We start from the raw sequence: 26,908 nt of genomic DNA, 5'->3' as shown, positions 1-26,908 counted from the left end.
GGCATTATTAAGAAACACTTTGCATAACGGTACTTATATCGCTACAGTTAATCACGATACTTGATTTAACATTTCATTCATATTCTCGAAGTTTCAACAAATTATATAAGCTGTCGCGTCTATATATTTATAATTCGGTCGTCATATGAGACGTTAAGGCTTGGACACGGGTAGCGTTGCAACTTTTACACAAGATGTGATCGTCTAGGGGATAGCAGCCACGTCCCTCCGAGTCGGATGATAATACTAATCCACAATCCTCACACTTATAGCATTGAATATGGAAACTGCGATCTAGTGCTACCACTCGTATGGTCTCTTCCTGACCAGGCTCGGGCATTATAGGTAGTTTACAGACGCAGCAACGTGGAGCAAATTTCCTATAAACGCAAGAATGTGAATTAGTTAACTAGAATTGAATAATAATTGAAGAAACAAACAAAAAAAACCGGGGTAAACTCACTTGTGGAAACACTGAATGCAGTGTATTTGATTCGTTGCGTCCACAGTGAACGGTATACCATCAAGACTTTGTCCACAGACAACGCAGGTGAAGCACGAAGGATGATATGGTTTGCCAGTAGCTCTCAATATTCGGTCCAATATCGGTCTAGTACAAACGCAGCACTTTTCCAGAGTATTGAGGTAATCCTCCTCGCAATAAGGTTTACCTTCCAATGAGTAGAAAGGTTTTCCTTGTAGATTGACCTTGCAAACGAAGCAGCAGAAACAACTTATGTGAAAGACTTTATCCATCGCCGAGCATCCGGTTCCTTCTCCCTCTACTTTGCGCCCGCATTGCGCACAGATGCCATATATATCACTGTCTTCATTATTATCTTCCATTCCTTGAACTAACAGATCCGTAAGAACGTCGACCTGTAGATAAAATTAGCTTTTTAATTTCAGATACACATACTACTTTACAATTGTATTCAATTATTTTATAGTGTAATCAATGATTATCAAAATTAATCTAATTTTTTAAATTAAATTACATTTCTTTCTCTTATTACAAATAAATAAAACTATAGACACTTTAAGTATAAAAATCGAATAAAATATGTGAGTGCAATGTGAAATTTATTTTTTTCTTACATTTTAACAAATTAAAAATAATTCGATAAATTTGACATACAGTATAGAATTTCAAGACTTACTTCTTTAACGGGAGACACTTTGCCCTGCGGCTGAGTAGACGTAGCCGACCCATAGCCGGAGTACATGGAATAATTACATGACAATTGCGATGGTGGTCTGGGATTAATCGGCTCATATATGGATTCGTATGTTGAGCTGGACTGAGAACTCGGGCCATAGATATCAGCGGGATAGTTGCCTGATGGAAAATCCGTCTGGTAAGTAGCACGTCTCAACTCACTGTAACTCGATGAGACGGGACTCGGTGGTGGAGGCAGCTCATCGGGTGGCGGTGGAAACGAATTCCCAGGTACGCAGGAAACATACTCTGACGGCTCAGGCGGAGGTGGCAAATCGTCTGCAAGCAGAAAGATCGGTATACTGTACTGATTTGCCAAAAAATTACTGCAAAACCGGATCTTATTTTCCACTTCTTAAAGAGGTTTAGACACTTTATTAGTTTACAACTTTTATAGCATTGCTCATTATGCTTAAGCGTCCTACGTAATTATTTTAATGATTCAACAAAATTATTTTCAGGTTAATATATAGCTAAGTTTTTAGATACTTCTTCAGCAAAATCATTCTTTTTGTATGATTTATTCTAATTTAACTTTTTTTTTTTCCAGATTTTAGGTAAATTCAGTCATTCGCACTACACTGTATTAGTGCACAAAAAAAGCTGCTTTATATAAACTATCTGAATGCAATAGCATAATATAATTTTGACAATGTAATAATAAACAAAATATGTATGTTCTGTTTTGTCTTAAATAACGTGACATTTTTTATATTAATGATATCATTATTTAACTATTTAAAATATTTATAGAAGCTTTTACATTTAATTTTCTAATTTTATACTTATCCGTATTTTAAAATGCACTAATCGAGTGTAATGCAAGTAACCAAATTCGCTATTAGAAAGATTCTTACCAGCTCCATGTGTAGCAGGAACGTTACAATATGTATTCTCTGTTTTAGGATTCCACTGAATGTTGCTGTATATAATTTCTTTCTCCATTTCGTATGGAACATACTCATAAGTGGAGCCTACTGGCGGTTCTATGTTACTGTATACTGCGTTTCTGGTTGCCCTGCTCGCACGATCTTCCGCCACAGGTACCTGAGGTGCCGGCATGTTCCCTATATTAGAGTAATAATTCTTTTCGTCGTATCTGTACTTCGGTTCAAACTTCTCCTCTGGCTGACGAGTGTATAAATTGTCATTGTTCTGATAAATCTTTGACGCTTCCTTGCCATTCGCAGGTGTCATCTGTGAAAAGTCATTCTTTATATCCAGTGGGACGTACGGCGAGGGTGCGTTCATGTATAAATTTGAGGTCTTGTCGCTGGATGTATTATTAAGGACTGTGCTGTATGATGGCACAGGAGGAGTCTTTATGGTATAACTTTGCGGTATCTAAAACAGATAGGTAATTAATTAGGATTTTCGTGGATGGCTTCGTTGATTGAATATACAGGATCTCGTTACCATTTTTGCATCCGTATTTGGGGATGCATGCAAATAGGGAAACATTCTTATTAGTATATATGACAAGTAGAGACAGGTATGATTTATATTTGGGAGATTAGAATTCACCTGAGGTTGAGATTTTTTCGGCTTCGGCGGTACCGCAGGTCCGACCTTCTTGCCAGGCTTGACAGCACCCTTGGCCGCCTCATCGCCGATCTGCAAGCTTGAGATCTGCTGCTCTAAATTGCCCAGGTTCGCCATCCTTCTCTTTTTTTAGTGTCTCGGTCGAAGGGAAATGAACTTCCTATCAGAGATAGGTGTCTTTGTTTAACCTACAGAATAAACAAGAACATCTATTGTATAGGCCGCGGCCTAAGTGCACGGTGTAAACGTAGCCAATATAGCATAAAGAATTTAACATAAATAAAACATTTATACTTTGATTTAAATTCTTAAACTTCTGCGACGAGACAGGTTAAATTAATTTGAGATCTAGGGATCAATTCTATATCTTGAAACGAGGTATCTTGATAATTAAGTGAATGTGCTAAAATGTTCATAATTTTATTAGTTAACACCTATATTTGCTCACTTTTTAAATTTTCATCTTGTTTCAAGATATAGAATCGACTTTCGTCTGTATTAATTCGGTTTCTCCACGTCACTTTTATTGTCGATCTTACCTGACTGAGCCACCAGTCTCAGGAGGTTCGAACACGAACTGCAGTATGACTGGTGCGAGATGGCCTGTAAAAATTAAAAGGGAGTCATTCGGACTCGCGATCGAACTACAGCTTTGACTTTGACAGCAGGAACAGTCGCGTAATGGCAACGACCCTTGTACGAGTACTTCGAGCACGAAAGTACGCACTTTCTACACTCAAGAGAGAGAAAGAGAGAGGGGAAGGGAGAAAGAGAGAGAGAGGAGTATCCAGTCCAATGGTCTGTCGGGCTATCCTAGTCTAGAGAAAGAGGAGTAGGGAAGGTATGAAAGAGAAAAACCAGATGACACATGAGACTCTCGTGATTCATGAGACGTCGAAGGCTGTTATTGTCGCTTCAATTACACTTATCCTTTATCGAGGACAAACATATGATTCTACTGAAGGATATATATATATATACACGTACCTAGTTGATTCGTCGTCCTCGTCAATGATTCTCTGCATGGATCAGAAGAATAATCCTTTTTTTTCTTCAGACCCACCTTTCTCAGTGCATGAACGCGACTCACTGGGCCCCCCTTATCGGCGCGTGACGGAAGTCGCGTGTTATCTTTGTACCACACCCTCGGTGACCTGGGAGTCAGCTCGATAGATTCCGTCTCACAAGCAAAATGAATGCGCCGTCAATGATGGTTTCCTAGATTTCCATGACTTTCTTGAACTTTTTCGCGAAGTTCTTTCCCCGAGTATACATATATATGAGCCGTCCGGATGTTCACGAGTACCGCACAGAGTACCACGGAGGATGACAGCGGATACGCGCGATGACTATGTGCAGTATCTGCCTCCCGCGCCGGTGAGAGTTTGGACCAGTTGATCGGGCGGAGTAGGAGAGAGTGCGTGAGGTGGATGACGCATTCACGAGCATTGTCGTCGGGATTTTAAAGAGCAGGAACTAACAGGAATCAACTTCACGGTCCCTTGCAGCGTCAAGGTAACGACGACTAATATCCGCTCGAGATATAGTCTTATTATCTTCAACTTTATCTGCAACGTTGAGGTTGTCAGAAGTTATCTGCTGCTGAACAGATATATATAATATAATATTTATGATGATTACTAATAAATAAATCATTCATACACGTGTAGAACTTTTGACTTTTATAAATCTTCACTTATTCCGTTTAAAACTTACAAAAGAAAAAAATTTATGTACACACGTTTATATCTTCAATTTTAGTCATGTTTTTTATGTGAATTTATATTACTTCTTTTTATCTTTTTACTACGTTATTAAAGAATAATTTTTAATTTTTGACTCTTAATTTGTCTTTTTAGTTTCTTTTTATGTAAAAGAAAAAAACTTCAGAAGAACTTCCTAGATTAATATAGGTTTATCAGCTATATATGAAATATATAATCATTTGACACAACTCAAAAAACAAAGTTTTCTAGAAAATGAGTTTGAATGTTTTGAATCATTATATAAAATTTCGTAATATTAATTTTGAAAACCAATTTTGATGTAATAATTAATTATAGAAAAATATAAAATATATGTATTTTTTAAAGTATATATATTTTCTCTTTTTGTCTTTATGTTTTCATTTTTTTTTTTTTTCCAAATAACTAAACAAGTGACAATTTATTTTCAGTTCTTGTATATATAGCAAATGAGTAATATAATATGGAAATACTTTAAAGTCTAATTTCTATAATGTTACTCTTTATTGCTTCCTATTTCTTGCGTTTTTTTACAGCTTTTTGTCTCTTGCCTCTTTGCTTCTTATCTTGAGCTTCCTTTTCTAAGATAAAAGTTGACTATCTTCGAAAGAAACGAGAAATACTCGAAGCAATACGTGCGAAACAAGATTGTTGATAAAATGGTTGCAAATAAGAAAAAAGGGAAGAGACAAAAAGCGAAAAACAAATAACAAAAGTGTTAAGCTTATATGTCAGAAAAGTTATTTCAAGATACAATATATAATACAATGATAATTATTTTCCGTCAGTTGATATATTCCGAGTTTCATTCGAGATTTCCTTGTTTCCGGAATTACCGAGATGAATCACGATTTTTTATTATTGTTACAATGTCGTAAAGTCAAAAATTAAACATTAATCACACATGTAGATTTGCCCAGCAAATTAATGAGAACCAATAAAAATTAATGTAAATTATCAGAAATGAAAGAAGATTCTTTTATCATAAACGTCTTTATAAGAATGATTTCGATTTTAATTAATGTAATTCGCAATTATCTTGTCAAGTAACATCTATATTATTTTATTAAGCTGTCAACACAAAGAGAATTAATTTATTGTTTAACACAGAAGGATTAGAGAAATTATGAATAATAAATTACATATGAGTATCAAGTTTAAGTCAACTTGTTTTAATACAATTCTGATACCGGAGTTCAATTATTTTTACTAAACAGTTACAGCTGTTACTTTAAAACCGATTATTTAAATAGTTGTTTGATTAAACAATTACTAACAATACAGTGTAATAGTTTTGATCGATAAACAATTCTTAACAAGTAATGTTTTTTGTATATTTTTTTATATTTTTTAAAAAATTCTATTATTTTCTAATTTTTATAAATTAATATTATAAACATATTATTAAAAAATATTTAAATTTCTGATGTATTTGCATATTATTATATATACATATGATACAAATTTGCGTTATTCATAAAAAATTGCAATTTGAATATACATCAGAAATTTAAATATTCTTTTATAATATATTTTTAATTATCTGACAATTATAATAGCTCTTTAATCGAACAATTATAATGGTTAAACGTTTTATATCTAAACAGTGTCTTCAAAAAGCAAGTTACAAACGATTAGATAAGCATTGATTAAGTTGATTAAGATCTGAAACGTTATTATTGCTCTTGTAAAATTGTTAATTAACGAAAATAACCATTTCATCCGTTAATCATTATCCAAATTTGATATAACAGTATTACTGCACTTATAATTCTTAACGATTACTATTAGTAACAGATAACAAAATAACGATCATCATTATTAATTTGATGATCAATTAATTAGTTAATTAGAATTTCATCAAAGTATTATTCTAAAAGATCATTGTACTAATAAAAATTCTCATAAATTAACGTAAGTTCCATAGCCCTTAAATTCTCTCGCGCATTCTTTTAGAAAATTAGTGATAGCTAATTTGTAAAATTTACATAAAATCGACGTACTCTTTGTATATTTATCATTTGCTTCTTTCTGTCAGCCGCTTTTGCTGGTATTACACTTAAAAACTAACGATCATTATATAAGAGCTATGCTTACGCTTTAATTGCGGTCATTTGCATTTTGTATTTTATCTTTTCGCGAAAAACAACTAACAGAGTAAAAATAACAAGTTGTCGCGTATTATTATCGCGCATTACTGTTTTGTATATTATCGTATTACCTGTTGTGCTTGATGCTTAAACTTGATGAATGTAATAGTGTAATTTCTCTTGACTTTTTACACAAAAACAAAGAAGTAGACTAATAAAGCATACGCAACTGCATGCATACGTGTTATTATCACACCACTTAATTACTTTATCGCGATTAAAAGCTTCTATCACTTCATATAATACTTCGAAAAATCCACTCTTCTATTAATTGTGTAATATTTTCTTATCTTTAAAAATTTGTTCTTTTATAATAATTGTGTAATATTTTCCTATATATCTCTATGTGTGTGTGACAGGATAGGTAATCTAATTGAAAATATCTTCGTTATATTTTTTTTTAACTATACGTGATAACATATCTCAGCATTTTTATGAACTATTTTAGTTTTGGTGTCCAGCAGCAAAATAGACTAGAAAAATGAATTTATACTCATCTTCGCAGTATCTAATCGTGGAATACTAAAATATCGGTATAGATATCAAGTTACGTGGCAATTGTCAGGCAAAACATTATGTCTTCACGCTATCGAATAAAATGCACATTTTTCAACCGAACATCGCTCTTCGGAGAAGAACATCTCGATTTTTTTTCTTACTTCATATTTGCATTTTTTAATGAATATTTAAAAATAGTTCTTTTACTACTAATTGCTAGTAAAATTCCTAGGCAAAATGCGTTTCTAAAAGATATTGCAAAGTCTTTTCAGCTCATAAAGTATAAAAATAAAACAATAAATAAATAATTCTGATTATTAATAATCAATATACATGTGTTATGTTATGATAACGATCATATTCACAGAGTTCAAAATGTTTAATTAAATATTATACTTAATTATTTAGTTTATCTCTTTTAATTCAGTATAGATGAATTTATAGTGGAACACTCTTCATATACATATACTTTCTTAACTTTAGTTGTTATCGATATCGATACAAGAGTGAATTTTCTTTTTGTAAATCTTATAATTCTAAAAATCATGCCATAATTGCGATATTAATCTGATTTCTTTTGCAACTGCTTTATTACATATTCGTTTGGCATTATGTATTATGTATCACACTAGTACAATTCAACCGCTGACTGCATTTGTATATCGAATGTGGAATTTGCAATATACGATGCAGAATAATAATGCGTGCTACTTATATGCGCGAGAAGGACGTTTTGTAAAATAAAGAGAGCTAGATATGCGAAAGTGGATAAAAGGATGCGCGTGTTCCGCGCAATTTGATACGACACGTCGCGACATCGCCGATAAACTCGGGGATCTCCCAGGATCGTGTCACGGTCTCTTTTCGTGAACCAAGGCACGCGTGCAGACTTCTAGGCATTAGCAGAATGTTTGCCTTTTATAATGACTGATGTCACCCGCTGATGACGCGGTTCAAAGAACTTGGACCTCTCCTGTCGTAGACGAAGACTTTTCTGAATTGCACACTGCAGCGTAGTCAGAGTCATTAGAAGAACATTTGTTCAATCAGTTAGACAATGTTTTAAGAATATATTTTTATAAAATATTTAATTTTATAACATTTTTAATATAAGATCAATAATATTAAATAAATATTAAAAATATATTTTTGAAATGTTAATCTGTACTGATTGGGTAGCAATTGTACATATAGCTAGGACCGTATTCTCAAATTTTTCATGAATTATAAGGTCCTTCTTTTTTTTAGCTGAATTAATTCTTGCACGATGTATCTTTTCTGTTTTTCTTTTAACGTTGAAGAGAAAGAAAAAAGAAAAGATGATCTGTGTAAGGAATTCTATTTAAAAAATTAGCACTCTCACATGTTCCTTAGAGCGGAAATATAAAAAAGTGAAGATTTTTATTATTTCAAGTTATAATGAAGAAATTATTGATTTTTTACATTTTCATCCTTGGAAAGATGGATAGGAAGTTGCATTAAAAGCCGTTGTTTTTTCTTTTGTATCCTTTTGCATTTATTCCAATAACAAAATATATGAATACTTCAATCAAAGTATTTTCCCTCGGAAGCTATGACTTTTTGCCACTTTTCTGGCAGAAATTGAATTCCGCGACGAAAGAATGATCTGTCTTTTGAGTCAATCCATTCAGCAACTCAATTTTCGACTTCGCTATAATTACATGTAATTATAAAAGTGTGTATCTTCCAGAGCGTGTTGTATCGATCGAAACAGATGATAATCACTTGGTGCCAAATCCGGAGAATACGCTGGATGCGGGAGAAACCTCCCATTCGAGATCAGTGTTTATTTTACGGCTATAGCAACAACTATAGCCGGTATACACGACACCTTCCATGTCCCACCAAATACAGAGCATTGCTTTGTAACCGTAGATTTTGCTTTGGAGTCGATATTGATGGTTGGTCAGGATCAACCCATAATTTTTTGCGTTTCGGATTGTTGAAAAAGATCCATTTTTCATTACCGGTCACGATACACCACAAGAAATTCTTCTTGTTATGCTTTGCAAGCAAAGAAATTGAAATGTTTAAACATTGGCAATGGCATTTTTGGTCAATTCATGTGGCAGCCACTTTCCTTCTTTCTGAATCTTTCCAATAGCTTATAAACATCGTGAAATAGTTGCTTTATCGACTTCGAGTTATTCAGACAATTCTGTGAATGTTTGAGTTGAATTTTCTTCTAATAGAGCTTGCAGTTGTTCATCTTAGAACTTTTTTAGCTGACCTGTTCGTTGTTTGTCGTGAACAATCACCACTTTTAAATCGGCGAAACCAGTCTCTACATATTGTTTCCGATGGAGCAGATTCACTATAAGTTTATACGAGCATACGATTAGTTTCAGCTGTACTTTTTTTCAAAATAGTGTAGAAATACACGTCGGAAAAACAACTTATCATATAGGTCTGTTTTCTGTGGCTGTTTTCTAGTGTACACTTTTAGAATTTAAAGTGAGATAGGTATATGTTTGATATTTGTAGAAAGCGAGAAAGAGAGTTCTAGTTCAGTCTATAGTGCAGGAATAGAAAACAGACCACATGTTCCATTTTAATTCAGTCATAGAAAAGCACATGTGTAAACAAGAATGACGTCTGTTGACTGAATTTTAGTGGAAAATGTTCATACTTCAAAATGACATAAGTAAAGCGAAGAGCACAGACTGTAGCATACGCAGAAACGTGAACAGGGGCTTTTAATGCAACTCCCTAATATATGTTATGTGATTCGTACTTAGATTATTATAAAAAAATATTTGTATTATTGTGTATATATATACATTATTTAAGTAAAATTTTAATTAAAGAGAAACAGTGCTTTTAAATAAATTAATATACTATCTTTATTATTTTAAACTCGAGAGAAATATATGTAAGTGGCTGTGCACTAGAAAGGCAGCATGCCTACTGCAATCATGGATTTTGTCTAATTGTCTAACGTTTTAAAAAGAGAATAATTGATCGATATTCAATACAAAAAATTATAACTTTGGAAAAGTCATAAGTTAAAATTGATATATACTTTACAACATTACTGTAATTAAAGTAAACGTTAAAAATTAATAAATAAGATAAAAATTATTAATTTTTTAACTATTAAAAAATAAAAAATTATCAACTTGCTAACCTTTTTACTTTTATAACTAACTGTTAATTAACCAATTACTATTTCGAAAATCTAATTAACATAGTCAACGATTGTAGTTCAACTAAAATAGAATTGTACGTGTTTGCTATAACAAATTTTTTAATATTTAATTCCTTAGGAGACTCCAAGTTCGATCTGATCTTTTATCCCATATGTGTTTACAAAAATTAATTTATCCAGATACTATATCTACTTTTTGATAAGATTGCTGTTGTTTAAATTAATCCGTTGAAGTTACTCTTCAAAGTCACGCTTTTGATTTCAACCAAGTTCCAGTTAACTTATTAGTTAAATTCAGTTAAATTCGCGAAAAACTTAATTGTGCTTTTTTATTACTGCACTGAACTGCACTAGAATTTTCCTTTTGTCAAATATCAAACATGCTTATTTCACTTTAGGTATAAGAAGTATGCATTATTACAAAGAAATTTAATCATAAAAAACATGTTTGTCAGTAAATAACACAAATTTTTTATCAATAATCTTGACGCACTTCGGAATTTTGCTTTACTACGTCCCTGGCAGTCCCCCACTCCAAGACCAAGAGCTCCAAGCTCCAACCTGCCACATTACGCGGCCAAGTTTGTAGCGTTCGACCGATTCGTTGCGCTGCTTCACTACTGCAGTCAACAGCTGTGAGCTGGATAGTGAAGTGACTGATTGGTGATTTTTCGCGGTACGCGTTTGATCGATCATCGATGACATCGATCCGGACGTGATCTTTGGCTGCCCAATCTCGTTGACTCGCGTGTTCCATTTTTCCAAAGTGAGTCAAAATACTCCGAAGAGAAATACTTTATTTTGTCCCAGGTCACCGACTTTCGGCACGACGATTCACGATCCAGAGATCTACTACAGATTTACCAGTTCCACCTGTGTTTTTTCTTTGTTTGTTGTAACGAAGGAGAGCTAGCCCCCCGGTGCTCCATTAAAATAGTTTCGTACGTCGCCGACGATTATCTAACATTTTCTCTTTTTTCTTCTTTCAGATATGTATGTTTTATCAGGATCATAGTCTTCCTTCGCTCGATTTCATCACTCCGATATCTAACTTTATGTTCTGCGTATAGAAAGTTCTGCTTTATAAGTGTCTTCTTTTTTAGTGTTTTATTAGTACACTATGCACAGTAGTTACGACGTGAAATCTAGTGACGATGTCACCACAGTACCGCATCAGCGTATGCAGGAGTCAGAGGCTGGAAAGCCCAACGAGAACACTTCGCTGTCTCCCAGCCACGATCAAACCTATTTCGCCGATGAAAGAGTGCAAGTACCAGAAACAGGACATGTAAGTCGATCCTTGTATCCTCTGTGTGCTATTCAGTAAGGTAGTAAGAAGGTGAAAAAGTATATGTACAATATAAAAGAGTGAGACGATAAGAATAACACAATTACACGATAGTAAAAGTATGAGTGTGGGACAGTAAAAATGTGCTAGTCACAAGCACTTAAAAACTTACTGTTAAAAAAATGTTAATTTTAACTTAAAGACATAGAAGTATAGTGGACTTTCTGAAATGTAGAAATGTTAAAATTACTATTTTTATGTAAATTTTAACATAATTTTATTTAATAACATTTTTATGTTAATTTTAACATTTTGTATCAGAAAGTCTACTATATGTCTTTAAATTAAAATTAACATTTTATTTACTAATGTAGTAAGATGATATATTATTTAAATTAGTAAATTTACATTAGTAAATAATATATCATCTTACTAGTGTATTTACTGTAGTTTATTATATCATCTTGTTAGTCAATCTTAGCAATTTGATATTGTTCTTGTTTTTAGCACCATAACTTTTAGCAAATTCGTTGGATGCACTTAGTGTACATTGAAACAATCGTATAAAAATTAATATAAACATGTATGTTTAATATAATATGCTAGATAGGCAACGCGATCTTTTTACTCCAGGGACAGCGAATTCCGGTACTTAACGAGTGTCGAGACGGTTCGGGCATAACAATGTAAAAACGGAATAAATCACGAAATTTTCGCGAAATTAGTATGTTTAACCGATTTCGTTAATAAACGATGAATAAAGAACAAAAAGGACAATATCAAGTTTCTAAATGCTTGACTAGCACATTCTCACCTCACATTCATACTTTTAAGCCTGATAAGGCACACAATTAAATAGTAGAGACAATATAGGAACAGGGAATTAAAAAAAATTGATTTCAACTTATCAAAAACAGTGTATGCCAGGTTTTTATAGTCTGAAATCTGTTTTATATATATATATATATCTATATTACTTATACTTTTCAATTGTACATTAGTCATTTTTATTATCCTATACTCTTTCCATCTTATGTTCTTATCGTTTCACTCCTATCGTGTATTTACTGTCTCACATTCTTACACTTTATTATGCTGTTGGATAAAATATGTATGTATTTTATAATTCAAAGTATTTGTATTTTACTTTTACTAGATTAGATTAGTGTATGGCAGTTTTAATATGCATCAATGTGCAGTAATGCGTTCAAAATTAATCTCTCAAGGACTGTAATTCTTATTTGCAGACAGGTTTTAGTTTTAGAAAACTATGGGCTTTCACGGGACCTGGGTTTTTAATGTCCATAGCTTATTTGGATCCTGGCAACATAGAATCGGATCTACAATCCGGAGTGGTAGCAAGATACAAGGTACACCTGCTGGAATGAAAACAAATGTTACTGCAATCAGTTTTATTAATTTTACTATTATATTAATTTTCGATTATCTTTTTTTTTGGTAATGATAATCCTTGTTGATGTCTTTGCTTTCAGTTATTATGGGTACTATTAAGCGCTACTATCTTAGGTCTCGTTATGCAAAGACTCAGTGCGCGCCTCGGCGTAGTAACCGGTTTACATCTGGCAGAGATGTGTTTCAGACAATACAAAAAAGTACCTAGACTTATTTTATGGTTAATGATTGAAATAGCAATTATTGGTAGTGATATGCAAGAGGTAATAGGAACGGCTATTGCCCTTTACCTCTTATCTAATACAGCGTAAGTGCTTGATACGATTGTTAAATATTTATTTATACACGTAAGCTAACGCATACAAAACATTCTTCGGAATATCTGGAACATTCAAAATCAGACATTGAATCTCTACTTGAGAAAATAATTCTAACTAAATACAAAATATCTGGGGAATAAAAAATGATATATAAAAATACTTTATATACTATAGAAGAACATATTATAATCCGCGTAATATACGTATGTATATTTACAGATTATGTTTACTTAAGTTGCAAATATTATTAAACAGTTTATTTTCATGTATTTATGTTATTTTTCTTTGATTATCTTTATTTCTTTCTTTTTCTGTTACTATGAATTAATTTATAATCAATTAATGCATATAAATATACAGAAGATTTGTGATAAGAAAAGTTGCATTTCAGGATTCCTATATGGGGTGGTGTTCTTATCACAGTAATTGATACATTCACATTTTTATTTTTGGATAAATATGGATTGAGAAAATTGGAATTTTTCTTCGGTTTTCTCATCTCGATCATGGCAATTACCTTTGGTTACGAGGTAGACTTATTTCAAAATATCTCGATTGTAGTTCTCATGTAAATCCCACATTATGTTACAATGGCTTTCGTTTCAGTACGTAGTTGCCGCACCTTCTCAAATAGATGTTATAAGAGGTATGTTTGTTCCATGGTACAATGGAATGAATTACGATAACAAAGTATTGCTCCAAGCTGTAGGAATCGTCGGCGCAGTCATTATGCCGCATAATTTGTACCTTCACAGTGCCTTAGTCAAAGTAAGAATAATAAACACATGCGCGACTGATTCCTTAACGTACATGGTATTAAGATTTCTAAGATAAACTTCAAGAGATGATAAATTTCTCAAAAAGAATAAATTCCTTTATTATTTTGAAATGAAAGAATTTTTATTAAAGAATCTGTGTCCTCCCCGACACATTTTTAAGGAGCTGCGCGTCCTTCGGATTAGTTGTGAGATACACAATTAATCACGCGGTAACATTTTTACAGCGTTTTGCTTTTTTTATCGTCAAAAAAATTTTGCAAAAAGAAAATCAAAGAACATGAACTAATATTGTTAGTTGTCACGCGTGACTGGACGCCTAGCTCCTTAAAAATGCGTCATTAAAAATGTCAGAGGACACAGGTTTTTTAACAAAGATTTTTTGAGATCTACTATCTCCCGAACTTATCCTAAAAATCCGGAAACCCTTTTTGTATATAAATGTAAACATAATGTTATTTATTTGTTTAGTCTAGAGATATTGATAGAAGACAGCCTGCAAAGATCAAAGATGCTAACATGTATTACTTCATTGAAGCATGCATTGCACTATTTGTTTCATTTCTAATCAACGTGTTTGTCGTGGCTGTATTTGCTCATGGTCTCTATAATAAAACGAATAACGATGTTGTAAGTACAATTATTGAAACTAATTGTGATTTCAAATGAAAAAATAGTTGAATTATTTTTCTGTTTTATGTTACAGTATAAAGTTTGCGAAGCAAATAATTATACACTCGGTACAAAGACTTTTCAGGTAAGCGTTTTTAAGTTTTTTATATTGATTCTTTTCACAGCAGAAACTACTGTTTCTCAGCCAATTCTTTAATAAAAGAAAAAAAGAAGGTTTTAAGTATATTCTTTTCTCTAAACTACAGCAAAACAATGCGACGTTTGAAGCTGATCTTTACAAAGGAGGAATCTTTCTCGGTTGCTCCTTCGGCGCAGTTGCAATGTACATATGGGCTGTTGGTATTTTAGCCGCCGGTCAATCATCTACTATGACGGGTACTTATGCTGGTCAATTTGCAATGGAAGGATTTTTGAATCTGCAGTGGGCACGATGGAAGCGAGTCCTGTTTACTCGAACAATCGCCATAGTTCCTACGTTTTTGGTAGCATTTTTGGCTGACATGAACAATTTGAGTGGCATGAACGACATTTTAAATGCTACAATGAGTTTACAATTACCATTTGCCACTTTACCAACAATTGCTTTCACAAGCAGTGCTCAAATTATGGGTGAATTTCGAAATGGAATGTACGTAGCTTTGTGTTTTAATTTTCAATGTTTTTAATATATTGAAAGTTGTCTTTCTTCTTTACGTCTGTATTGTATTTATATTGCAGACTGAATAAAATCGTGGCAACTGCTTTGTCAGTTCTAGTAATAACGATAAATATATATTTTGTGATACAAACTGTTCAAGAAGACCTACCTCATCATTGGGCCATATATTTAGCTATGTGTATATATGCGATTTTGTATCTTATTTTTTGCGCTTATTTAGCCATACACATGGCTGTGAGCATGGGTGCAACTTCCCTCGGTAATAACTGGGTATGTACATTTTTTCTTGTTTGTATATTGCGCACGTGTGCTATTTATATTTGGACATTAAATTACTATAATTTTTCTTTTCAATATTTTAATACTTATTAATACATCTCATTTTTTATAAAATGCAATCGTTAAGTTATTATTCCATTTATTAATTTTTTATTTTAGTTGGTTACTAAATATATCGGCACGCCCGTAAGTCCAACACTTGGTATATCAAATCCTGCAGTTTATGCCAGGTAAGAATTTTAGCTATATAATTTATCGCATTTGTGACTAAATCCAATATACGTATATATAATTTCGCCGAACATTAATCACTTGTCTATCTTTATGGCAAAATGTTTTAACATAAAATAATTAGAACTGTAATTTTGCATGTAGTATTACATGCAAAATATTTGATATAACCGAGATTAATTTTGTATGTAAAAGTATTGTGATTTTGTACGAGGGCAAATCAATAAATACCCGTGTTTGAAGACAGGCAGCTTGCTAATGTAAGTTAACACATTACCATCGTGTACTACAATCTGTCAAATGATGCCATACAAAATTTCAGGGTTGATTTATGTGATGGTTTGATTTGACAAGTTTGATTTGAGATTATTCTATTAGAAGAAGAAGAAGATAAGTTTGATAGTTTTTTTTTAGTGTTTTTTGATACAATGGAAAAAGAGCAATATCGATCCATGATTCGCTTTTTATTTTTGGATGGAAAAACATGCTTAGAAATAAAAACGAAGTTGGATGCTGTCTACGGGAACTCTTCACCATTTATGAAAACCATCAGATATTGGTTCAATGAATTCAAACGTGATTGTTCATCCGTTTTTGATGAGGAACACCCAGACCGCCCGGTAGTTATTGTTACTGAGGAAATCATTAAAAAGGTCCACGATATGATTGCGGCTGATCGCCGAACAAAAATGTGTAAAGTAGCAGAGGCTGTCGTACGAAATGGCATTCAATATTTTGTATGGTAACTTAGGAATAAAAAAGCCCAATGGGTACCCCGCAATTGCTTACGGTGGACAATAAGCGAATGTAGCTATCAATTTTGGGAGCAGTGTTGAAGTTATTGAAGCGCAATCCGCAGGAGTTTTTGCGTCGAGTAGTAATCATTGATGAAATATGGATTCGTCACTATAACATCGGAGATCAAGGAACAGTCAACACAGTGGACTTCATCTGATAAACGTGCTCCGAAGAAAAGCCAAAATGGTCCCATCGGCTGGAAAGGTGATGGCCACTGTTTTTTGGAATACGCAAGGCGTGACCTTTATCGATTAATTATTTGGAGAAGGGAAAGATTATCACGGGACAGTATTATGCTGATTTATTGGGCCGATTCGATGTTGAATTGAAAAAAAAAACAACCCCATTTGGCGAAAAAAAGTGTTGTTTCACGACAATGCCCTGGCTCACTCCGCAGCCGTCACAGCCAAATTGATCGAATTACGCTATAAATTGCTGCCGTATCCATCGTACTCTCCGGATTTGGCCCCATACGACTTCTTCCTGTTTCGCAACTTTCGAAACTTTCTATTTTCGAAAAAAAATGGCTCAGTAGAAAGAGATTCACGTCGAACGAGGAGATCATCGCCGAAATAGAGGCCTATATCACAGAGTTCGACATTCGTATTTTTCGGAGAGGTTAAAAAAAATAGCAGAGCGTTGGGAAAAATTATATCCTCCTAAAAGGAGATTACATTGAAAAAAAATTTTGTGAAAAACTTGCGTCTTCATTATTAACACGGATTTCAATGATTTGCTCTCGTATATACCTCTTTTGTGCGCTGTATGCTTTCATGTGAATTGTATAAATAAAATTATAATGAGACTCATTATAATAATGAGACTCAATAAATAAAAACAATAGAAATTAAATAGGCTACGAATCTAAGCTGGATGTGAAATGCTATTTAATATAAATAAAATGTAAAATACAAAAATTAGAAACGTTTCTACCCTTATCGGGCCATCTCAGTGTAAACACTGTAAATAACATTTAAACATATAAAGTACAGTTACATATAAGAACTAGATTTTTTTGACAACTAATATAGAGAAATAGGTCAATAAGCCACACACACACACACACACACACACACACACACACACACACACACACACACACACACACACACACACACACACACACACACACACACACACACACACACACACACACACACACACACACAATAAATTAAATTAAAAATTAAAAACTTTTTAAATTAAAGATTTTAATAAATTCTTTTGCACATAAAGTTAAAAATAAAAAGTTTGATAGAATCTTTTAATTAAAATTGCGCTAGAAAGGTAAATTTTAATTAAGATTCTATCAAACTTTTTATTTTTAATTTTATGTACAAATAACATTAAAAAGAGCGAAGTAAGAGTCAAATTACAATTAAAAACCTAAATTTCTTTGATAATTTATTCTAATATATTGCGAAGAATTTCACGTAATTTTGTTGTGTCGTCCCGGCCCCCACTAATGGACTCGTCAGTAAGACATCATAGTGGGAGCCTGCCTCAGACGTCTGAAGGAATCTTAGATCGAGGTTCTATATGAAAGAGAGGATTTCGCGTATCTCGAATACATGCGAGAATTGGCGCGAGTCTCTTCCTTGGACCTCTGATGGCCGAGTTACCACAATATTAAATAGCATATCTCACATTCTAGCTTAGACTCGTAATCTATTTAATTTATATTGTGTACAAATAAAAATTTTTTATGTAGCTTGAAATGTATTTTGTAAAATGTGACTTTATGTGAATAAAATGAATTTTTGTATCGTGACGTCCGCGTTAAATTTGTTATGAAAATGAGATCGTATACTAAGCGCAAACAACAGATACATGAAATATCTCTCTCAACTTGCTTTTAATTAAAATAGAAGTGCTTAAAGTTTGAAAGATAAATGCATTTATGGACTGCTTGAATATATTGTTCATTTCTTATAACAACGATACATCTTAAAAAATAATGTTTTTCAGAAAAGAAGTTGAAATACGTTGAATCATTATTATTTTGTAATAACAATTTTAAGATACAATTTTAGTGTAATAACAGAAAAATTAAAAATATAATTTTTGTATCGTGTCGTTGTTGTAACAGATGATCATATGTTTTTCTGAGATTTACAATTGGAGAAAAAAATATGGTGAATGGAGAAATGATTGAAAATGCAAATTTACTTCAAGATGTTAGAGTAATACAATTTTGTGTGCTAAATTAAGATAAATGGCTGCTAAAGATGAATAAATCGATTCGTGACTCATAATTTCTGCATTTCATTTGTCTAAAGATAATTGACTTCCTGTTATCTACTAATAATAGAATGCGTTTGAATACTCACACGCGTCTAATTAGACAAATTATGACTCGGTATGTCAAGTGCTTTTACTATAAGGTATTTTTATCACATTTTTCGAGACTTCTATTATACAGTACGTTTTATATATTGACTATTATTCTAATTAATCATAAAAAATAATAAGAAGGCTCAATATGTATAAAACAATATAAAAATATAAATAAGGGCGTAGAGCCAAATTAATTTAACGAATTATTTTAATTCATATATTAATACAAATTCAAACGTTTCGACTCCGATCGGGTCATTTTCAATGATACAATTATTTTACTTAAAATTAAATTAACATTATATTTATACAATCTTCATATTGTTGAAATTCATGGATTCAGTGCATTAAATTTGAACATTCATATTTATATGTGTTTTATCTTTGATCCTGATAAAAAGTATAAATTTACATATGGACAGATCACAAATTTTTATTTTATTTTTGACAAGGTATATATGACTTTTATATTTGTATTAGATTTTAATATTTTTGACAGGGTTAATAAGACATTTAGTATTTGAATTTTTAAACAATGTTAATTTTTATACTTTTTATCAGGATCAAAGATAAAACACATACAAATATGAATGTTCAAATTTAATGCACTGAATCCATGAATTTCAACACTATGGAGATTGTAAAAATATAATGTTAATTTAATTTTAAGTAAAATAATTGTATTATTGAAAATGACCCGATCGGAGTCGAAACGTCTGAATTTGTATTAATATATGAATTAAAATAATTCGTTAAATTAATTTGGCTCTACGCCCTATTTATATTTTTATATTGTTATATACTAATTAATCATGTTTATTAATTATTTGTATTAAAATATTAATTCTAATCAATGCATGTGCTTTAAAATTTTAAGCATACAATATTAATATTTTTATTTTTACGTTACACTATGTGTACTCGTAGAGACTCGTTTTGTAACAATAATTTAAGCTGAACCTTTAAGAGTTCTTGAATATAAGCTTATTTACTTTTTAATTAATTTATTGATTTAATCTGTGATTATTATATATATATATATATAATTTAGTATATATATATATATATATTTGTATGTCGAATTTGTATAAATGATCTTTAAGTAGAGAGAACTATATATACAAATATTTTAAAAAATATCATAAGCTACTTTTGTACATGCTTATGATACAGAGTTCTATTCATTCATAGTTTTCACAATACGTCGGAAACCTCGTTAAACACTTAGTTGGAGTAATGCAATTGAATGTATGAGACAATACGATGAGACAATGTATTACACAAACACATGAAAACAATGTTGCATTGGAAAGGTGCTTATATCATCTCTCGTGATGTCAGCATAAAGCCCTATGGTATGTGTATGATTACTGAAAGATATATTTTTATAATAAATGTAATAGTGCTTTTACCATAAAGTTTGCTTCGTCATCGTTATTATATGATATGTATCGTTGATGCTCCCATCCTTCCACTACTGTCAGTCCTTTTTGTTTCTTCATTTGTTTCTTGTTTCTAAAAATAAATTTATGTATGACGAGCACAATTAACCAAAACTATTTTTATTGCATGCATATTTCTAACAAACAAAAGTCTAAAAATGAATTTATACAAGGCTGACGTTTCGTAACAAAGGTAAGAATGTACGCCGAAATTCATGCTGTTGCCGCGATTTGATTTATTGTTTGATATCTATTTTAAGATGCGGGCAATATCTTGAAATATGTTAAATATTAAATATATTACAGAACAAATCCAGCGTTTACTATTCAAGAAAACGGTAGTTTTTCATCTATATCAGAATGATAATATCTTAACAAGAATATCAACATGGAATATGTAGTAAACAGTTATATGCTACGAGGATGACGAAGACAAGTCTGTTTATAATTGCACAATTAAATAAGAGGTAATGTTTAGTTCTTGATGCATCGCACTCATTCCATCGTTAAAGTTGTTAATATTGCAATTTTAACATTGCAATTCGTTAACATTGTAATTTTTTCATTATATGATAGAATAATTAAAATTAATTAATTTATATTGATAGAAGACAAATATACTTTGTTCAACAAGAAATTTACCAGCCTTTGCATATAAAAGCAATATAAAGTGTGCAAAGTGGACATGTTAAGATTATTTTATCCAGCATATAAAGAAGGATTGAAATGGATTAAAATAGATTCAGATTTTCAGAAATACGGATTCATGAATATTAAAATGAATCCTTTTCAAATGCATTCCTGAATGCATTTTTATTCATTTATAGGAATTGCACAGAGCATATATGTATACCTTTCAATCTAAAAATAACGTTAGCTTTTTCAGTGCATCGTGAATATTGTTCAAAATTTTGAATAGGAAACGCAGTTTTTCAATCCAATTACATCCAGTTGAATCTAATCGAATCCAATTGAGAATAAAAAAGTTTTCGCTGCTTAAAATATGTATTTGAATAGACAAAATGTCCAATCCATTTTAATCCATTCTCATTTGCTGGAGTTTTCTAAGCCTGGACTTTTTTTACGTGTACAGGATATACGTAAAAATCCCCACTTTATTCGTTTTATCACCTCCTATGCGTAAAGGATGGTAAATCTCTTAAATAAAGTATATATGTATATTGACAATATTACGTATTTGGTAAACAATATATTGTAACCAAATATTTAATAACTTAATAAGTATTTTATATGTACAATATCTTTAAAAAAATGTTGTAATATGTATTTACATTTGCTTTGTAAATTATATATATATACATATATTAAAATTATGTTATATTGAAATAAAATGCAATTTTGTAACAATTTTAACTTTCATGCATAATTATCTAGTTGTACATAATATACAAAAGAATGTAGATACTATTTCGAATGGAGAATTAATTTTTATTAATTTGCATATAAAATAAAATATCCGCAATTTTTTCAAAAGCAACAAATATGATAAAAATTTTCCGTCGTTACATATCACACTGTTGTTTTAAGTATCACAAAAATATTCTTAATGAGATACGCACGTTACATATTTTCACTTATTCATAAGTACTAAATAAGTCGAGACGCGCAGTAGGTTATTTATGACATTGTCATTAAACTAAATTGTAAGATGGCCAATTTTAAAAGAGGAATATGTTTCGTGTATTTTAACTTTTAGCCCGCAATTGTATAAATCACAATTCATAAAATTCCAATTAGCATTATACATATATCAAAATTAGAAAAAGGTATATTTTTACAAACATACTACGTCATAATTTGTACGATCACTGACAATGAGAGATGACTAAATTTCTGTAAATAAAATTTGTTTTCGGGCAGTGTTTTGCATTAGCTATTTCTCTTTTAAAAATTATTATGTCATATTGTACGAAGCTCACAAAAAGTTTAACCTCGATACATCATGACTAGACAATCACTGCAATATCACATGTAACAAACAATTGTAACAGTAGTTTAGTTGTGTAGCTATTCTATGAAGTAAAAGTTCTTGTTTCTCATAAAATTTTGTCGCAAAATTTACTTATTCTATATTTAGCAATATGCCGAATTAATTACATTGAACATTTATTATCCAAGATATATGCTTATTTTCAAGTTTGATAATTTAAGGCGTTATTATAAATAGCAATACGTATATTTTATAAAAGTATTTGATTACTTGTCTCTTTAAAATAAGGTAGTCTCATAAAATAAAATTTTATAAAATTTTTTGATATTGATTTGTCTATTCGAATTTACTGTTTCTTAAAATAGAGTGACATATATTATAAATTGTTATTATCACGATGATTGTGGACTTTGATCTTGCTCAATTTCAAATAAATTAGATCTAAGAATCAGCAAACCAAAATTTCTGAATGCTGTGATTTTTACGTAGATACATTTTTGAAAATCTTTTCTTGAAAATAAGCTAAAATTTAAAATATTATGCTTATAATATAGGCAATAATATATCATAATATAAATAATATAATAAATTGTACATATCAAATAATACGTATTTGTATGTAATATATAGATATATATATACATATATATATATATGATTGACAAGGAAATACAGTTCCTATTTAAAACAGTAAAAGTATCCTCACGAAAAGTAAAAAAAAATTAATCATCAAATGATGTCATTTATTATAAGAGCTTTTTTTGAATAAAACCGAATAAAACATACGGATAAAAATTATTTACAATTTAAGCAATCAAATATGTATGTCAAATATGATTTGTCTAAAATTTTAAAATTGTAAAAAAAACGCTTAATTTTATTATGGGCATTAATAACCAACGATTAACCTATTTTTAATACCATATCAATTATGCTAGTCAAATATCCGTTACATGGCATCGTTATAGCCATTGTATGCTAAGCGAAAATAATACTGTCTGTGTTCTCTTTTATATCGCCAATATATAAAGACGATTATTATTAGGACCAATAAAACTAGCATTAATATGGACGATGATAAAATTGCTGAAACAAATAAAAAATGCTAATTGAAATTTGTGATGAGCAATCTAAATAATTACATGTAAAATATCATTAAATAACATTGCATATACAGGGTATCTCACAAATATCGCATTTTTTAAAGAAAGTATTTTTGAAATAATTTTATAAAAAAAATCTTAATAGAAAAATATATAAGTCGTACAAAATATAAGTCCTATAAGATTATATAAGATTTAGTATTTAAATATTGTCGTATAAAATGTTTTTACGTAAAACACAATGTTATAACAGACACAAAATTATTAATTAATTTCACGTAAAAAGTAATTTATCGATATTGCCACAAAAATGTTTACCATATGAGACAAATGAACATAGTTGCGAATTTATTTTGACAGCTGATATATATCGTATAATATCTTGTTATTGATATTTTATAAAATTGATATTTTACTATTCCGATATTAATTATGCATATTAATTATACACATGTGTGTATAATTAAAAATGTACAAATCGATTTCAGAAACAGAAACAACTTTCTGAAAAACATTGCATGTTAAGGGAGTCCTCGTGGTATTTTCATCACTAGTCATGTCTAAGCGCGCGAAATATCAGCTCTGTGATTAGCGAAATTTAATTGCGATTAATTTAAAAACTATTATAGCTTCGATATTTTTATATTAAGATTCTCGTCATCAAATTATCTCAAAATATGTCCTTAAAAAAAATACGGTAGTGTGAGACACCTGTATATGTAAATATATACACATTAGAAAAAATTTAGATAAATATTATTGCGATATGTCAAATCCGATAATTACCAATGATATCGCTAGAACTTATCTCATTTCGACCTATTTGACATTCTCTTTTCCAATCCTCAGGTACAACGTCTTTCGTCAAATTAATAAATTCATTTAAAGGGCATAACGTATCACAGCCCGGTAATGTCATAAGTATTGGTTCCTCCGTTGTATTTTTATAAGAAACCTAATGGATAAAGAAAGGATAAATATTAAAATAAAAAAAATTGAATAAAATATTTTGCATATGAATTAAATAAAATACTTTACTGTCACAAAATATTGATTTTTTGAATTTATCCTTAATTCGATAAGAACCGTAGCAGCGTAAGGTGGAAGATGCGGCTCGAATACATTCAAAGTCATAAGTATATTGCCTATAGTCTCATCATGAGCACTGTACATCCATATCTTTCTATCAGGTTGTAAGGTATGTTGTGCTTTCTTGACCATGTGATCTATCATTTCTCCAAGCAGTGGACCTAACGTTTTAAAATTGAATCGACTATATAATTGAAAATATTTAAGCATCTTTGAAAGTGTACAAAATAATATATTAAGATATCAATAAAAATATTACATACAAAAAAATTAACATTAAAATATATAAATATAAATATAATTATTAATAAATGATCGATATTAATTATACCTGCTTTTAATCTTTTAAGTATCTTGTTGTAAACCTCTATCATGAAACTAAATGTAGCAAGAGGTTTCATCTTCTCTGGAAACACCGATTTCGTCCACTGCGGTAGAGTTTTGTTATACAATGTCTGTAACAATAAACCAAAGCTTTATCATGTTTCTCCAAGCCAATGAGGAAGTTATGATATATAATAGCATATACAATTAATAATATAGAACATCTCGACATACTTCAATATATAAATTATCGTATAGATGTTCAACTGCTCTAATAGAAGTTATGTTATCCCCGCTGTGCTCAGTTAAGTAAGCAAAGAGCTTCGCGTTTGCCTTTTTTATGTGTTCTATTTCCGGTGACGTTAAGAGCTTCTCCAACTCGTATTGGTATCGCGGGCAATATTTGCTCGCTTTCAACACGTAGTCTTCCAATGCCGGTATGGTGTGTACAGGGATCGGTATCCAATAGATGTTGTTATCCCATATTTCAGTCCTCACTGGTGGATAAAGACCTGCGAGATTCGCCTCGGCTGACATCAGGGTACGATCTACATCCGTACTTTGAATGTAAATATCATATGGTGTGTACATATCGCTTAAAAATCCGGAGTATCGTTTCCTTAACCAACGTCCGAGAAGTAGGTGTTGATGTTTCCCTATCTATATTTTCCAAATGTTAAACATTAGTAAACTTAACGTACAAGCTTTAAGAAATCAATATACAGTAAGAAAAGTAATTCTTAAAATTGATTTAATATGTACTAATATTTTTATATCAATAACGTTTTTTTCTCGTGTCTGCATATGTATAATCTGTTTAAAACTTGTATAATCTATTTTCATCGATTTCTTCATACAGAATGCCAACCTGGTCATTTGACAGAACAATTTACAGTATTGTAATTTAAATACTTCAGATATGTTTATGTATGATAAGATAAGATAATCAAGAACATGCAAAGAAACGTATCTATTGGAAGAAAAATATATTCTCGATGCATATAATTGTTTACATTTATTAATTATAATTATCTTACATTTGTCAATTGTCCAAATGGAACTGGCCATAACGATTCATTCTTATAAGGATCGTTTGCATGAGGTGCAATAGGAGTCCTATCTCCATGCCTGTATAACTGCAAGCAAAAATGAGTTCCATTATGTTCCCACAATAAGTTTATGAGTCATCAGACGTCAAGACAAAAAATAAAAACGTCTCTAAAATTTTGCATAGGTATTTTACAAACGACGTAAAAATTCAAGACATATAATATATATTGAAATAATAACGATATAAAGCAATATTGATATAAAACAATATTAAGTAAAAATTAACCGAGAAATATTGAACACAATAAGCAAAAAAACTATATTCAATCAAGGTGGATCTTGACACAATATTTTGGTATAAATGTTACAATTTGTAGTTTATCCAAAGCAAATTGTATATTGGATTATTTGTCAGTCTTGAAATACAATTTTAAACCGAAGAGCTGATGAATTACACAATATCTCAAATTAAATTGACAAAATAAGAAGAAAACGATAAGAACGAGTTGGCACTCGTTTTGGCAAATGTTAGACAACGGAAACGTTAAAGCCGAGCAAAAAGGTGAAAAAGCGTGATCTAAATTCACTTACGACATTCGCGAAGACGATCGTGCCCAGGTCGAGGTCGCCGGTGCCGGAGCAGCTGGTGGCGAGGACGCTCGTGAGTACAAAGAGCAGCATTCCGGTGTCCATGCCGCGTGCGGACTTCGGCTCGACGTTGACGCGAATTCGCGAGCAAACGGCGGCTGCACGTGTCGACTACACGTGACCGTGCGGATGAGTCGAAGGTGGTCAGCTAAAATCTACGAATGTTCCTGTGCCGCATACACATTTTCGACGCGTGGTGCCGATACCGAACAGCTACCTATACATACGTACATTCGCAAAATGCG

General features: G+C 31.3%; 3 protein-coding genes across 7 annotated transcripts; 1 reads left to right on the top strand and 2 right to left on the bottom strand.

Moving 5' to 3' along the window:
- Zyx (lipoma-preferred partner zyxin) lies at positions 1–4,160 on the bottom strand. Of its 5 annotated transcripts, none has more exons than XM_018544212.1 (7): positions 3,749–4,160; positions 3,301–3,364; positions 2,744–2,949; positions 2,077–2,563; positions 1,161–1,498; positions 464–879; positions 1–380 (listed from the first exon to the last, which is right to left on the bottom strand). In XM_018544212.1, the coding sequence occupies exons 3-7, from the start codon at positions 2,876–2,878 to the stop codon at positions 128–130; spliced, it is 1,629 nt and encodes a 542-aa protein (XP_018399714.1). In that variant the 5' UTR covers positions 2,879–2,949; positions 3,301–3,364; positions 3,749–4,160; the 3' UTR covers positions 1–127. The 5 variants fall into 5 exon arrangements, with proteins under 5 accessions (XP_018399714.1, XP_018399716.1, XP_018399718.1 ...); XM_018544214.1 differs by having other exon boundaries at positions 2,077–2,539; XM_018544216.1 differs by having other exon boundaries at positions 2,077–2,416.
- A 6,866-nt stretch (positions 4,161–11,026) lies between these two features.
- Positions 11,027–20,994, top strand: Mvl (solute carrier family member malvolio). The gene is made up of 11 exons (XM_018544164.1): positions 11,027–11,611; positions 12,859–12,981; positions 13,105–13,331; positions 13,736–13,874; positions 13,951–14,112; positions 14,592–14,750; positions 14,827–14,877; positions 14,999–15,381; positions 15,471–15,681; positions 15,850–15,920; positions 20,805–20,994. The coding sequence occupies exons 1-11, from the start codon at positions 11,444–11,446 to the stop codon at positions 20,860–20,862; spliced, it is 1,752 nt and encodes a 583-aa protein (XP_018399666.1). The 5' UTR covers positions 11,027–11,443; the 3' UTR covers positions 20,863–20,994.
- Positions 20,995–23,341: 2,347 nt separating this feature from the next.
- Positions 23,342–26,908, bottom strand: LOC108777365 (prostatic acid phosphatase). Its single transcript, XM_018544232.1, has 7 exons — positions 26,607–26,908; positions 26,003–26,101; positions 25,200–25,625; positions 24,973–25,096; positions 24,591–24,802; positions 24,339–24,507; positions 23,342–23,535 (listed from the first exon to the last, which is right to left on the bottom strand). The coding sequence occupies exons 1-7, from the start codon at positions 26,706–26,708 to the stop codon at positions 23,399–23,401; spliced, it is 1,269 nt and encodes a 422-aa protein (XP_018399734.1). The 5' UTR covers positions 26,709–26,908; the 3' UTR covers positions 23,342–23,398.

Source organism: Cyphomyrmex costatus, unplaced genomic scaffold (assembly GCF_001594065.2).
Source record: "Cyphomyrmex costatus isolate MS0001 unplaced genomic scaffold, Ccosl1.0 scaffold43, whole genome shotgun sequence".
In the NCBI taxonomy this organism is placed as follows: Eukaryota; Metazoa; Arthropoda; class Insecta; order Hymenoptera; family Formicidae; genus Cyphomyrmex; species Cyphomyrmex costatus.
The sequence above is the reverse complement of the archived record's forward strand: the minus strand, read 5'-3'. Positions and strand labels throughout refer to the sequence as shown.

What these genes read in the sequence shown, in the direction of transcription:
- LOC108777365 (XM_018544232.1), bottom strand. Translation starts at nt 26,708, where the DNA reads ATGGACACCGGAATGCTGCTCTTTGTACTCACGAGCGTCCTCGCCACC. An exon ending in CATTTGGACAATTGACAAAT is followed by an intron (nt 25,626 to 26,002) that starts GTAAGATAATTA and finishes TGGAAAATATAG; the next exon opens with ATAGGGAAACATCAACACCT. An exon ending in ACTTAAAAGATTAAAAGCAG is followed by an intron (nt 24,803 to 24,972) that starts GTATAATTAATA and finishes TTAAAACGTTAG; the next exon opens with GTCCACTGCTTGGAGAAATG.
- Zyx (XM_018544212.1), bottom strand. Translation starts at nt 2,878, where the DNA reads ATGGCGAACCTGGGCAATTTAGAGCAGCAGATCTCAAGCTTGCAGATC. An exon ending in CGAAAAAATCTCAACCTCAG is followed by an intron (nt 2,564 to 2,743) that starts GTGAATTCTAAT and finishes TATCTGTTTTAG; the next exon opens with ATACCGCAAAGTTATACCAT. An exon ending in TGCATTCAGTGTTTCCACAA is followed by an intron (nt 381 to 463) that starts GTGAGTTTACCC and finishes TTGCGTTTATAG; the next exon opens with GAAATTTGCTCCACGTTGCT.
- Mvl (XM_018544164.1), top strand. Translation starts at nt 11,444, where the DNA reads ATGCACAGTAGTTACGACGTGAAATCTAGTGACGATGTCACCACAGTA. An exon ending in GAGTGGTAGCAAGATACAAG is followed by an intron (nt 12,982 to 13,104) that starts GTACACCTGCTG and finishes CTTTGCTTTCAG; the next exon opens with TTATTATGGGTACTATTAAG. An exon ending in TTCACAGTGCCTTAGTCAAA is followed by an intron (nt 14,113 to 14,591) that starts GTAAGAATAATA and finishes TTATTTGTTTAG; the next exon opens with TCTAGAGATATTGATAGAAG.